The following is a 15,823-nucleotide window of genomic DNA, read 5'->3' as shown; positions in this document are numbered from 1 at the left end:
AGTTTTTTAAGTAAATAAATAAAATCCAGCACCTGTACAAGGCCTAGGAGCCTGCAAGATCAGGCATCCAGCTATTTCTCTGACCTCAGTTCCTAGCACATTCTCAAAGGCCAGCACCACCACCAGAATACTCCGGCCACATCTGCCTACTTGCTGTTCCTGCAACAACCAAGCACACTCTCACTTCAGGGCCTTTACACATTTGCTCCCTCTACCTTGAATATTCTTTCTCTCATTTCACCTATAGAGAGCGTATAAAGTCATCTTAAGCTTTCAAAGAGGCAAATAAACACTCACCATGAACAGCAATTTTTTTTACATAGACTTGACCTTCTTTGTAGTTGTCAAAAGGAAAGATCAAACCTTTGTTTCTCTTTACATTGATCAAAGGTTCTATCGCAACAAGAAGAATTAAATTCTTTTCCGCTTTCTTTGACGCTGGGTCATCCTGCCTCTAAGGAAAGTATATCTCACAAGTTAATTAGCACTTCAACGTCATGTTAATACCATAAAAACAAAGCAATTGTTTTCCATGTATTACCTGGAGAAAATCAATGAGCTGCCCAGCCGCAGATTCAAATAAACTCCATTCCTCATACATGAAAGCTAATTTTATAAATTTCACGGCAGCATTCACAGAAATAAGATTCTTCTTTTTTATAATAAGTTCCAAAAGATGTGCTTTTGGAAAATCAAGTATGCCATCTGCACCAATGTTTGACACTAGAAAAGAAAACAGAGGGTCATTTGTGCAAAGAAATATTTACCAAACATTAAATATCAGGCACTTGAGAAACAATGAGGGAAAAAAGCAAACACAACTCTCGCCTTCACAGAACTCACACTCTGGCGGGGAAAACAAGAAATCATAGTGGGCAAGGACTTCCCTGGTGGTCCAGTGGTTAAGATTCTAGGCCTCCGGTGGTAGATACACAGGGTTTACTGTACATTCTACTTTTGGTTGTGTTTGGAAATTTTCATAATAAAGTTTTTTAAAAGAAAAAAAAAAAAAGACTCTGTGCCTCCACTTCAGGCGGCTCAGGTTTGATCCCTGGTCTGGGAACTAAGATCCCGCACACTGCACAGCAGCCCAAAACACAATGCATAAATAAAATATAATATAAAAATTCAATTCCTGGGTCAGGAAGATACCCTGGAGAAGGGGTAGGCTACCCACTCCAGTATTCTTAGACTTCCCTTGTGGCTCAGATGGTAAAGAATCCACCTGCAATGCAGGAGACCTGGGTTCAATCCCTGGGTTGGGAAGATCCCCTGGAGAAGGGAAAGGCTACCCACTCCAGTATTCTGGCCTGGAGAATTCCATGGACCATATAGTCCACAGGGTTGCAAAGAGTCAGATACAACTGAGTGACTTTCACTTTCTTTCAATATAAAAATAAAATATTTTTTAATAATTTTTAAAAAAATCTAGTAGGCAAACACAGGATGCTCTGGGGACAAATAAGAAGGGCCTCAAACCTAGGTGTGGGGTAGGAGGTTCGGTCAGGAAACATCACCCAAAGGGACGAAGAATGTGGAATCTCAAAAATAGAGAATTAGCAAGAGTAAACTAGCAAAATACACAGCGGGATATTACAGACTAGGAGCTCAGAAAGGAGACCTAAAATAGGGACAGAGCTCCAGAGTCATCACATAGGCACTGTAAGTAAGTGGATCAGCTGTGAGCAATGGAAGGCTGCCAAAAATAGAACAGCAAAGAACCCCAACAAGTAAGAGAAGGGCAGGTGGGGAGAAAAGGCTGCAAAGGAGAGTATTTAAAGAGAAAGAAGGTGTCATCAACAACAACTGCTACAGAAAGCAAAGGAAGGAAAAGCACTGACTTTCAACTGAACAATAAGGAAGTTGTCCACAACATTCTCTGTCCATGACAGCAGACTGCCAAGTATAAGTAGGAGGGGAAGAATATGGAACAGTGAACAAAGGCAATTCCTTCAACAAATCTGTCTCTAACAAGAGGAAGAAATTCGGGGAGGAAGTTGGATAGGGATGAAGGGGCAATTTGCAGAGATATGGCCCAAAGACCTAAAGGGAAAGAGGAAGAACATCCCTTCCATTTTAATGAGAGACAGTGGAAAGGAAAGGTGCAGATGAAGGTAAATTTTCAGGTGTGGGAGAAGCAAGTCAAAGGAATTCTCCTTTGAGATCTTGTATTTTCCTCGTGAAGAAAAAACGAGACCGAACTGCGGTACAGAGGCTCCTTGCCCTCAGATGGGCACACACATGCACACACATGCACATCTTTACGCTCACTTAGAAGATGACAGGGCTTCCCAGGTGGTGCTAATAGTAAAGAATCCACCTGCCAATGCAGGAGACAGAGGAGATGCAGGTTCAATCCCTGGATAAGGAAGATCAGAGGACAGCAAGGCAACCCACTCCAGTATTCTTGCCTGGAGAATCCCACAGACAGAGGAGCCTGGCGGGCTACAGTGCATAGGGTGCAAAGAGTCAGACAGGTCTGGAGCAACTTAGCACACACAGAAGGTGATGATGATGTCATAAACTATTCTATGAAAATTTGAAAATATAGATAAAATCAAAGTAGTATTTACCAAACAGAAGATTTTTTAAAAGAAAATGAAATTCTAAATCATTTTATATCTATAGAAGAAATGGAATCCATAGCTAAAAACATTTCCATAGAGAAAATTCCAGGTCCAAATGCCTTCACCAGCAAATTCAAACTTTCAGAAAGAAATAACACCAATCTGACAAAAACTCTTCCAGATAATAGAAAAAGACGGCAGAAAGCTCAACTTTTGTTTGAGGCTGACATGACCTTGAGAGGAAAATCCAAAAAGGACTTTGTAAGAACAGAAATCTAATTAACAGAAACATTAGCCACTAGGAAGAAAACCAAGAAATATATCAAAAGAATAATTCTCACCTCCAGATTAAGATTATTCCAAAAATATGCAGTGAATATGAAGTGGTTAAAGATTATATAAGTAATCATTGTAACTCACCATATTAATTGAAAAAAGTTCATCCATTTGATGAACTCAATAAATCTCAAAAAACCCAGAAAAAGGTTTTAATAAAATTCAACAACTATTCAGAATTTAAAACCCTTAGCAAACCAAAAATACAAAATAAAACAGAAGCAATATTGTAACAAATTCAATAAAGACTTTAAAAATGTTCTACATCAAAAAAAGAAATCTTTAAGGAAAAAAAGATCAATAAATTGGTATTGGTTTCTTATGTGTCAAATATCATGCTAAAATTTTTGTTATTTATGTTCCACCACAAAATAGTATTTTTATTTTTTATAAAATACTATTTTAATAACTTATTTACTTATTAAAAGTTCTTTTCCTGCCATAAACAGTTCTGAGACAACATCACGAACTTCTACTTCATCTGTAAAAACAGGTCCAGTCTGTAGTATTCGCCGGTTTGAGTCAGAGAGTGCTTCCAAGACAGCCAGAAACCGGGAGGCAGTGCTATCAAACAACTCCTCCAACAGCTTTTCTGTGGCTGTACGCGGCCATGGCATCTGGGGAAAAAAAAAAAAAATACAGCCCACTTTTTTAAAGTTCTACAATGTCTGATGGCATAAGGCAAAGATGAGTAAGGTGCGCTTTATTAATGCTAACAGAGAGACTGGTTGGCCTGTCGATGAGACAGCTGCTTCTAGGGTTTCCATTTTTGAGATGTCACTCCAGATTTTATTAAAGTTTATGTTGTGCTACCATTACATCAAAGACTTTGCTTTTTCTTCTTCCAACTACAATTTTATTTTATTTTTAAACTTTAAAAAATTATATTAGTTTTGCCAAATATCAAAATGAATCCGCCACAGGTACACATGTGTTCCCCATCCTGAACCCTCCTCCCTCCTCCCTCCCCATACCATCCCTCTGGGTCGTCCCAGTGCACTAGCCCCAAGCATCCAGTATCGTGCATTGAACCTGGACTGGCAACTCGTTTCATACATGATATTTTACATGTTTCAATGCCATTCTCCCAAATCTTCCCACCCTCTCCCTCTCCCACAGAGTCCATAAGACTGTTCTATACATCAGTGTCTCTTTTGCTGTCTCGTACACCGGGTTATTGTTACCATCTTTCTAAATTCCATACATATGCATTAGTATACTGTATTGGTGTTTTTCTTTCTGGCTTACTTCACTCTGTATAATAGGCTCCAGTTTCATCCACCTCATTAGAACTGATTCAAATGTATTCTTTTTAATGGCTGAGTAATACTCCATTGTGTATATGTACCACAGCTTTCTTATCCATTCATCTGCTGATGGACATCTAGGTTGCTTCCATGTCCTAGCTATTATAAACAGTGCTGCAATGAACATTGGGGTACACGTGTCTCTTTCCCTTCTGGTTTCCTCAGTGTGTATGCCCAGCAGTGGGATTGCTGGATCATAAGGCAGTTCTATTTCCAGTTTTTTAAGGAATCTCCACACTGTTCTCCATAGTGGCTGTACTAGTTTGCATTCCCACCAACAATGTAAGAGGGTTCCCTTTTCTCCACACCCTCTCCAGCATTTATTACTTGTAGACTTTTGGATCGCAGCCATTCTGACTGGTGTGAAATGGTACCTCACAGTAGTTTTGATTTGCATTTCTCTGATAATGAGTGATGTTGAGCATCTTTTCATGTGTTTGTTAGCCATCTGTATGTCTTCTTTGGAGAAATGTCTATTTAGTTCTTTGGCCCATTTTTTGATTGGGTCGTTTATTTTTCTGGAGTTGAGCTGTAGGAGTTGCTTGTATATTTTTGAGATTAGTTGTTTGTCAGTTGCTTCATTTGCTATTATTTTCTCCCATTCTGAAGGCTGTCTTTTCACCTTGCTAATAGTTTCCTTTGATGTGCAGAAGCTTTTAAGGTTAATTAGGTCCCATTTGTTCATTTTTGTTTTTATTTCCAATATTCTGGGAGGTGGGTCACAGAGGATCCTGCTGTGATGTATGTCAGAGAGTGTTTTGCTTTTTCTTTATGTTTGTGTTTCCAAGACAGCCTCTAAAGGCCCTTTATTAATAAACAACAGCATTGGTCTCCACATGCTTTGCGGCGACTTAATTACAGCCCTGAGGAAAAACTCGAGTTGCCTGAGAATCTCTCAGGAGAGCTTTTTAGATTCACCAACCAAATCTCCAGACAGTCAGTGAGTCTGGGTGGAGCATTTTTAGAAAACCAGGTGGAAATTCTAATGAAGAATGTCCCCAAACTCAAATTGGAAATAATATTTTATCATATAAGTAACGGGTCTTGTGGCAGCTAACTGTAAAGAAGAGTTGACCAACTGGATACAAAGAAGCAGGTGCCACTCACATCCCCATGCGGATCCCCGGTCACTCTATTTTGTGTCGGCCTGAAAGGATTTCACTCCTGGCAGATGGCCTACCTACACACTTCATTCTTCTCTCTGACTAATGACCTGTTCTCTGTACTTAGATTACCAGGAAATAAGAAAGATAGCTTTAGTTGGCTTTTCTAGAATCCATGTCCAGTTAGTGGGCATCCACATTTCCTATGATTTCCTTGCTTTATTCATCTTCCTGAGGCAAACTGAGGAAGACAGAAAAGCAAAAGCAGAAATAAAGCTGCTTTGGACTATTTTTCTCCAAACACCAACTTCCCTGCTTATTAGAGTCTATGTGTTTTCAACCCTTAGGTTGACTGATATGTTTAAAAAAAAAAAAAAAAAAACCTCAGTAAATAGACTCATCTGTACTGTTTTTCGAGAAGGGGTGGGTGGAATGAATTGGGAGATTAGGATTGACATACATACACTACTACCGTGAAACTCCAATCCTTTGGCCACCTGATGTGAAGAACTGACTCACTGGAAAAGACCCTGATGCTGGGAAAGATTGAAGGCAGGAGGAGAAGGGGACAACAGAGGATGAGATGGTTGGATGGCATCACTGACTTGATGAACATGAGTTTGAGCAAGCTCCAGGAGTTGGTGATGGACAGGGAAGCCTGGCATGCTATAGTCCATGGGGTCGCGAAGAGTAGGACATGACTGAGTGACTGATTTGAACCGTGTGTAAAATAGATAGCTAGTGAGAAACTGCTATATAATACTGGGAGCTCAGCCCGATGCTCTGTGATGACCTAGAGGGATGGGATGGGGGTGGGGTGGGAGAGAAATCCAAGAGGGAGACGGTAAATATATACATATAGCTGATTCACTTTGCTGTACAGCAGAAATTGATGCAACATTGTAAAGTGATTATACTCCAATTAAAAAGAAAAAAAAACAGTAAAACTTGAACTTCAGGCCTCTTGCTTTACAAACAGAGGTCAGGGTTTCTTCTAAGATATTTGCTATAGGTTAAAACAGAAGTTTAAAAATTTATAGTTAAACAACATAATAAACTTCCTAATAATTAGAAGTATTCAAAATGAAATGGTAAATCCCAGATAGATTACACTGAATTTTGTTTTTTAAAATATTGTAGAGAAACTACAAAAAGTGAACTAGAATATTTATCAGATCTATAGATGAGTAACAAGCAAATTATTTTAAAATAGAAATATTTAAAAGATCTATAAAAAGATTTAAAGCTAATGTAATAAAAATACACTGAATTGTCAAACATGACAAAATATTAATGTCTATAAAAATAATGAGCCCATTCAAATACAACTCAAAAATTAAAATCTCTAGTAGATAAATGGTCAAAGACTGTGAAAGATAATTCACCTAAAAAGAAAATATAAAGAGTAAACACAAATGTAAGGGAAAGCTGGTTGAAAACAATAAAGTTAAAACAAGCCATTTTATGAAACCTTAATTATTTTAAAGATTAAGAAATAATATCAAAATGATAATGGTGAGATTGGCATATGCAGATTGTCACCTTGGAGAACTCATTTCAGAAATTCAATCTGGTAATATACATCAAGAGAAATAAGAGTGTTTGTAACTTTACTCAAATTCTACACCTTAAATTTTATCCACAGGAAACAAAAGAAGGAAAAAATAATATACTTGAAGATGTTGACTACATCAATATTTATAATAGCAAAAGATTGGAAAACAACTAAAATATTAGTAATAAAAAGTACTGGACAAATCTGGTACATGTACTGCTTAGGGTGAAAAGTGACAGTGAAAGTCATTCAGACATTTCTGACTCTTTGCAACCCTGTGGATTATACAGTCCATGGAATTCTCCAGGTCAGAATACTGGAGTGGGTAGCCTTTCCCTTCTCCAGGGGATCTTCCCAACCCAGGAATTGAAACAGGGTCACCTGCATTGCAGGCGGATTCTTTACCAACTGAGCTATGCCTAGAGTATACTAGACATCTTTTCAAATGTCAGGATGGATGAGAAGCTGAATGATACAACCCATGCAGTAAGTTCCAATCCTGAATACCATGGCTCCCATGAGATCTATGCCATTAGACTTACTGTGTTAATTTCTCAACATAATACACCCGCCCTGTTCAAGCTCAGTGTCACTGTCTCACTGTGTGCCAAAAGCCTTTGCTTACTTCTGCCTCCAAACTACTATCATGCTCTTGTTCTTTACTTAGAATGTTTTTCCTGTTCTCCCTGTCCAGTCAAATCCTGCTTCTTATTTCAAAGTCATTCAAAAAAGACAGAACAGTGACTCCCATCTTTTCTATGAATATGTGCCACCACTCTTGGACCACAGTAGGCCTTTGACACATGGTTACTAAATGAATGAGTGAAAAATAAATAACAGTAACAGCTAATACTACTAAGGCTCTACCATTTGCCAGGAACATTCTAGGGGTGTTACATGTAACTCATTTAGTCACCACCATTATTTCCTTCTTAATTCTTATCACAGGCTTTAATTTACTTATTTATTCTGTAATTTCTCCACTAGAATGTAACCTCTACATATTTTGTTCACGGAGAAGTTACTTTAAAATATTTATTGAATGAATCACTAAATGGTCAATTATCAGAAGTCTGAATTAATAGTCCTACAAAACAATCCTTTGAGTCAAAATGATTTACTGCAAATTAACAATTGACCTACAAACTCAGAAATTTTTTATAAAATAGATTTAATGCATATTGAAATCATTTTCTTTTGTAGAAACATAATAAAATGATTTCATAAGCATAAAGCAGAACATTCTGCAAAATATGACCCCTGCTCTCTAACAAACACTATAGCATAACTACTTAATGATACCAGATGCAGGCTACTCAGCAGCTCATCCAATGGATTATCTACAATTTGGCAGGTTACTACCCTCGACCAGTTAGACACCATGAGTCAGTAAGGGGTACAATTTAAAAGGATGTATGAACTGTATGTCTGGGCTCACCAGTCAATATACCACGGACACTAAGTAGCAATGAAAAGTTACTGTGTCCAAATAATATTTTCATTTAGTATTTGAATTCATTTAAAAGAAAAGAGAAGCCCTCTCAAATGTTTATAAAAAGAAATGAGGAAAGAGAACAGCAGTCATTGGATTATTTAGAATACCCTGGGCTAGAGACCTGGGTTCTGGTTCAAGGGTTGCCAGCAGCTGGCTTAAATACTCTGGGATTTATTTTTCCCATCTGTAATAGAAAAGGACTGACCAAACGATTTCCAAAATCCCTTCCAGGTTCTGAGATTCTACATCTCTTCTGTCAGAAAGTGTTCATATTCTTCCCCTCCACTTTCATTTTCAATCCTTACACAGAAGCTCATAGAAGAGAGTTTACAGCTATCCACAACAGTCACAGGGCACTGCGAAGATATATAGAGCTGGGATTTAAGGAACACTGAGACTCCGAATGGCCAAAGGGAAGACAGTGGGAGAGGGAAAAAGACAGAAGGGAGAAAGGGCAGAAGATCCCACAGGCATATGTATGTCCCACTCTCCTCCCTTAGTGCAATTGGCCAAACATACTTGTGGCCAACAGGGGCTGTGTGAGGGGTTTTGGCTGGTGAGAAAGAAGACTGTAGTCACTTCCATACTGAGTATCACTACCTACGTGAAGTCCTCCACAGCTCCCCTAGGTCCCCTCTGGCAGAACGACCTAGGTCTCCTCTGGCAGAACAACCCAGCAGTTTTCCAAATGAGGACCACCTCTCGATTTGGCCCTGAGCATCAGTCATGAGCAGATAACTATAATAACATTTGACTCCAGTGGGAAATAAGTTTTTGTTTTAAAGCCCCTGAGACATGGGGGTCGTTTACTACTCTAGTGCAACTACATCCTGTTGTTGTTATTTTAGTCACTAAGTTGTGTCCGACTCTGGCTTCTCGGTCCACAGGATTTCCCAGGTAAGAACACTGGAGTGGGTTGCCATTTCCTTCTCCATGGGATCTTCTCTAATCAGGTATCAAACCCGTGTCTCCTGCATTGGCAGGTGGATTCTTTTACCACTGAGCCATGAGGGAAGCCCAACCTACATCCTAAATACTCCAAAGATGAAACCGGAAGTTGATAAGAAAAGGTGCCTCCACTTCCTCTCCATCCTCAACACCTTCAAAACTGACACCGAGTGGTCAAAAGGCTTCTGTGGTCTTACTCAGAAGGCAGTAAATTTGAACCTTTCCCAGGCTTTTCTTCAGCTTCTTGCCCTTTAACATTACAAAACTAGGATTATGCGAAGGTACAAAAGCTCTGAGGAAAGGATGAAACAAGACCATGTCCAAATTAGGAAGACATTCTTCTATTTGCAGGGATTGGGGGCAGGATTTTTTTTACCTGGAGGATAAGAATGTTCTTTACAATGTTTGTTGGTTTCTGCTGTACAACAAGGTGAATCAGCTTTTATACATACATCCCTACCCTCTTGAGCCTCCCTCCAACCCAGCCCCCATCCCATCCCTCTAGGTCATCACAGATAGGGGGCAGGATTTAATATTGAGTGGTGAAAGTGTTAGTTGTAGGCCTGTTTGCAACCCCATTGACTGTAGCCCACTAGGCTCCTCTGTCCATGGGATTTTCCAAGTAAAGAGTACTGGAGTGGGTAGCCATTTCCTTTTCCAAGGGATCTTCCTGACTCAGGGATCAAACTTGGGTCTCCTGCATTGCAGGCAGATTCTACACCATCTGAGCCACCAGGGAAGAATAATGATCAAGCATTAAGGACACAGAGGTATAATATAAACACTGCAGAAATAGTCTGAGATACAGAAGATATTCTGAGACTTACAGTTTGTGCTTCCTTTATGTTAACTCTTATCTTTGGTCTAAAGAAACTTTTGTTTTTTCTTCTAGATTCAAATACTCCTCTTTTGAAGATCATGACTGCCATCTGCCTCAAAAAGAAGAATTACTTATGAAGCATCAATGGGATACACTTCTCAACTACTGATATTAAGTACTTCATCATCTGTAGAGTACAGTGGATTTATCTCATGAAATTTTTATACCTTTATTGTGGCCTCTCTATAATATTCTCTGGATTCTTCCTGTGGTTGTGAGGAACTCATTAATTCCAGTTGCCGTAACTCATCAATTTTAGCTAAAGCACGCCGAGCAAATGCCTACATGCAATTAAAATAAATTCAATTCATAAGACGTTAGAGTACAGTGATTAAAAATGTATCAAGAGAGTATGTTTTACTCTCCCAGACATTTGATTTAATTTGTGAATTAAACTAGGCTGATGCTGACTTTTTCAGAACATAGTGGCTGACCCATCAATCATTTCCTAGAAGCACCACTAATTTCTGTAAATCTAAAGTCAATGAAATGTTGGCTATACTAACTTTAGAATGCAGAAAAGTAAAGAAATTCAAAAAAGTAAGGAAATTCAAATTCTGGGTTACAGATACTCATAGATGATCATTCCATTGCACATGCATGCACACACACACACATACACCCCTCCTCGGTGCTCTTCTCAAATTCTAACTTTTCCACCAAAACCAGCTGTATTATCTATTCAACTGTACACATTGTCAACTAAATTGTTAGGTCCTTAAAGGGCCTTGTTTTTATATTTCCAGTACCCAACATATAGAAAGTGTTTATTAATATCTGAGGAAAGGAAGAAGGTGGGCTTGCTTATTTAATAAGATCACCATTATTATAATTCTCTATTGCTATGATAGAGATAATAGCAAAATGAGTTTCATTCCTGTCATTTATTTTAGCAGTTCTTTCAAGTATTTTATTTATAATTTATGATTTTTCATGAAGATGTTTCTAGAACATAATAGTAACATAAAGGGTTACACTTTTCAATAAGAAAAAAATTGCAATAGGAATCAAATGGTTAAAACTATGCAAACATGTCTATCCCTGATAAATTTAATAGCTACAGCAATATGCCACCACTAGTACACTAAGACTAACTCTGCATATATGGTGAATAGTTTCTAGAATGTATCCTAGGCAAGAAAAGTATCCCACAAGGACTGAACTAAGCTATTCTCCTGCTGAAATCCAGACCCCACTGCACTCACCAAGTTATGCTCACTGGTGCAGGGATGGGATGGTCCAAAGGAAGGAATGCCTGTCTCTAATTCTTACCGGTCTATTGACAAGCAGAGTACTACATACTATAGTGAGGGTACCAGATTTCATTTGCACAGAGATGTGGCAGAGGTCAATAGAAGCTCCAACCAGTTAAGCTACATTTCAAATATTTAATCAAAAATATATACAGGAAAAGAGGAAAAATAAGAAATAGAGTATACTAAATAAATGGTGGCTGGAAGCAGAGAAAAACAAAACAAACAGATAGTAGACAGCTTGGAACACAAAAACTAAACAGGGAAGGAAAGTGGCTTGCATACAAGAATATAAAGCGGAAGGGAAGATATCAGAGATCTTATTCAGAAAAGAAGCAAAGATGGTGGAAGTGAACAGAGAATAAACGGGGAAGCAGAAAGTAAAAGCAAGAGATTCACAGAATGGAGAAGCCAGGCAAATGTCTGCAAATAAAGCCTGGGACTTGTATCCCTGCTTCATCCCAGTTCTTTGGCTTTTGTTGGTTTGCTTGTTTTCTTGCCACTTATCTAATGAAGAAAATGCTGAATATGTTGTATTTTTAAGTATTAGCATCCTCATAATTAAAAAGTGGCCTGCACGCATGCATGCTAAGTCACTTCAGTGTGTTTGACTCTTTGCAACCCTATGGACTATAGCCCAACAGGCTCTTCTGTCCATGGGATTCTCCAGGCTAGGATACTGGAGTGAGTTGCCACATCCTCCTCCAGGGGATTTTCCCAACCCAGGGATTGAAGCCACATCTCTTACATCTTCTGCATTGTCAGTCAGGTTCTTTACCACTAGTGCCACCTGGGAAGCCCAAAAAGTAGCCTACCTCTCCATGAACACCAGCTTGGCAGTCATAGTAGCACTGGCAGACAGCTGTGTAAAGAGTAGCTCTCCACGTCAAGTACCTGATGGACAGGAGAGGCACTGAAGACTCCATACATATACTGGCCCACAGGAGGTATTCCAAGGCCTAAATCAGAAAGGGCACGATTGAGTGTCTTTTCATTTTAAGGAAATAATGCCAATTTTTATTCAATATAATCAAATGAAGAATGGTGAGCACAAGTCACTGACGCTAAAAATACACAAATAATGAGTCAACTAAAAAATAAGCATTTAAAAGTTAAAGAAGAATTTCAAGAACTCAAAATCTCAAGTTAGCCATTTTACAATGTCTTCCTGCCTAGCTCCTAGAGTCCTATGAACTCAGCTTATTCTTCTTAACATTTACCAAATGTCAACACTAGTCGAGGAGCTAATTATGAAAGGCATGAAAGTGAAAGTGACTCAGTCGTGTTTGACTCTTTGTGACCCCATGGACTATACAGTCCATGAAATTCTCCAGGCCAAAATACTGGAGTGGGTAGCCTTTCCCTTCTCCAGGGGATCTTCCCAACGCAGGGCTTGAACCCAGGTCTCCCACATTGCAAGCAGATTCTTTACCAGCTGAGCTACACAAGGCAAGCCCAAAAGTACTGGAGTGGATAGCCTATCCCTTCTCCAGGGGATCTTCCTGACCCAGGAATCAAACCAGGGTCTCCTGCATTGCAGGAGGATTCTTTACCAGCTGAGCCACAAGGGAAGCCCAAGGAGCTAATTGCAACAATGCAATTGTTATTAGCAACAAATTTCTGTTGATTGATCAACAACAGACCTTCATTGAAAAGTTTCAGTTCCTGATGCTACATATTTCTAGTAATCATAGCATCAAGGGGCTGAGAATCTAATTTCATTCCCTCAACATCACCAGCACCACCACCTGATGTCCCTCACCTTCTCTGCCCACAATCAACAAGAAATGTGCCACGTGGCATAAGAAGACACTTCTAAACATGATCTTCTTTAACCTGAAATGCAATCATTTTGATACACCTCCAGTGCATTTGTTCTAGTTATGCCTTCTAGAACAGCACAAGACCACTCAAGACTCAACTTGAGAATTATACAGCCTTCCAAGAATCTGAAAGCATCTATGCAGGCTGCCGCTCCCCCAGCACTCTCCAGGACTAAGATCCCCAAGCACTTCTATCCTCCCAGGACAGAGCTTCCCTCTCTTACCATGGTATTATTTGAGGTGGCCAATGTCCCTGTACAGTATATGACTAGAGCACAGTAAAATGAAACTCTCACTCTCTGGTTCTGGTCCCTATATCTCTATTAAGTCAACCTGGGGTTGCTTTATTGCTGCTTTAATTGTTTCTGTCATTGTTTGCTAATTTTGCCACACTGTGAACTAAAACAGAATTAACAATTACCAAAATTCTTGAGTTTCACATTATCTGCTGTAAAGAAATCCTATTGTGGATTTCTGCATTCATATAGTTGTGTTTTGCGGGGCGTGGGATTAAATCATGTACAAATTTTTCCCCCTTTATATCCACGTGGCTTTCAAAGCTCTCAGGATTCCTGGTATTCAAAACTTCATACTTCAAAATAAAACTAGCTACAGTTACCAGTTGTTCACATAATATTTGGGTGTGGTCTCAGATTTAGTATAAAAGATTCCACATCACAGATTTTTAGTGCCAGACAGAACCTTAAAAGTAACCTAATCTGACTCCAAGAGGCTAAACTGCTTGGAAGTGACACAGCTGCGGCTGGAATTCGGGTCTCTGGACTCCTAAGGGCAGCAGGATTGTTCCCACTACACAGGGCAACTTCAATGAATAGAAGAAAAGCCATCATTCCACTGAGGGTTCTGAGAAACCATCGTTCAGGTTTCGAAGCTGAAATGCCATTTCAAAAAAAACTACTTAATTTGATTGCAGCATTTTTTTCTCACCCATAAAAGAAAGAATTATTTCTATTAACAAAAATTTGATGATTTCAGCAGGACTAGTCTCTTCATTAAAAGAAAACAGAACAAAACTTTGAAAAATACAAAATTTAGGAGCCTAGCAAGAGCATGGTTAAGGTGTCCAGTAGGAAGAACCACACAAGGATTAACCAGCCGAGCCACAAGATGGCAGTGCAGCGTCACTTATTTCAGTTCACAGCCTTTGAGGGTGCAAAGAGAGGCACTTTAAAGTCTGGACTTCTCCCAAATCTTCCCACCCTCTCCCTCTGCAACAGAGTCCATAAGACTGTTCTATACATCAGTGTCTCTTTTGCTGTCTCGTACACAGGGTTATTGTTACCATCTTTCTAAATTCCATATATATGCATTAGTATACTGTATTTATGTTTTTCCTTCTGGCTTACTTCACTCTGTATAATAGGGTGGGAAGATTTGGGAGAATGACATTGAAACATGTAAAATATCATGTAAGAAATGAGTTGCCAGTCCAGGTTCGATGCACGATACTGGATGCTTGGGGTTAGTGCACTGGGACGACCCAGAGGGATGGTATGGGGAGGGAGGAGGGAGGAGGGTTCAGGATGGGGAACACATGTATACCTGTGGCGGATTCATTTTGATATTTGGCAAAACTAATACAATTATGTAAAGTTTAAAAATAAAATAAAATAAAAAAATAAAGTCTAGACTTGAACTTTATGTGATGGTCTGTGGAAGAATCTGACAACCATCATTCGTGCATCGGCTCTGGCCTCAGCTACATCTCTAACTATCCTAACTAGACATGCAACCCTTCCAAGCCTCAGCTTCCTCATCTGTAAGACATAAGTGATAACGCTACCTTCTCCAAGTGCTGGTGAGAATTCAATGAGTAATATGTGAAAATGGCTTAGAAGCATACCTAAGAGATGGTAAGCATTCATTCAACAAAGGACGGTGATGACAGTCTTAAGGTCTCACCCTCGTAAGACTACCAAGGCATTATTGTATACACAGAGCCCTTCACACAGCACTTAACACATAGTAGGGACTCGATAAATATTCATTAATAACAAGTGGTAATCATAATTACCAAATCCTATAGGAATAGGAGTTTAGATTGCTCTGGGGTGACACCACTAAAAACCTGAGGACCCCATGTCTATTTCTCCTTCTGTTTTGGACTGTAATGGACTTGAACTCTAAAGTAGCTACAAAATCAGGAGGATTCAGATGGGGCCGGACTGCCAAGGGCTTGTCCCCATTAAATGGACCCATCGAGTCCATGTAGAGTCTCAGCTCAGGAGTTGACTCATCAGCTGAGGGTTTGTGAGTTTCAGGGTAAAAAATTAATTTCCTTGAATTTTATTACACTGAACATACATTGAAAGAATTCCAGCCTGATCTGCAAGTGCCAATTGTGCAGCCACCCACCATCTCAAAATTCTTGCATTCCTCACTCCCCCGACTCCCACTCCACAGACTGGGTCTATGAAATGATCCTCCTTCGGGCCTTCCTTATTCTGTCAATGAGAAACTCACATTATATGAGGGGGAGAGAAGAAATCTTACACAGAATATAAATAAGGAATTATTTTAAGATGGCTATCACGT

The 15,823-nt window shown here is 39.3% G+C and overlaps 1 protein-coding gene across 6 annotated transcripts in view; it reads right to left on the bottom strand.

The window, feature by feature from the left end:
* The window catches only part of CFAP54 (cilia and flagella associated 54), a 308,337-nt gene that overhangs the window by 267,848 nt on the left and 24,666 nt on the right, over nt 1-15,823 (bottom strand). For 4 of the 6 annotated variants that reach the window (XM_010836298.1, XM_010836299.1, XM_010836301.1 and 1 more), the window contains exons 6-11: nt 12,260-12,403; nt 10,359-10,472; nt 10,139-10,240; nt 3,322-3,520; nt 542-723; nt 298-454 (exon numbers count right to left, since the gene is read on the bottom strand). In XM_010836298.1, the coding sequence (XP_010834600.1) occupies nt 298-454; nt 542-723; nt 3,322-3,520; nt 10,139-10,240; nt 10,359-10,472; nt 12,260-12,403 (898 nt within the window). Of the gene's footprint in view, nt 1-297; nt 455-541; nt 724-3,321; nt 3,521-10,138; nt 10,241-10,358; nt 10,473-12,259; nt 12,404-15,823 lie in introns of those variants that run through there. The other 2 variants (XM_010836300.1, XM_010836303.1) reach the window with 2 other exon arrangements.

The sequence above is a fragment of the Bison bison genome, unplaced genomic scaffold (genome assembly GCF_000754665.1).
Source record: "Bison bison bison isolate TAMUID 2011002044 unplaced genomic scaffold, Bison_UMD1.0 scf7180017864062, whole genome shotgun sequence".
Lineage (NCBI taxonomy): Eukaryota > Metazoa > Chordata > Mammalia > Artiodactyla > Bovidae > Bison > Bison bison.
The sequence above is the reverse complement of the archived record's forward strand: the minus strand, read 5'-3'. Positions and strand labels throughout refer to the sequence as shown.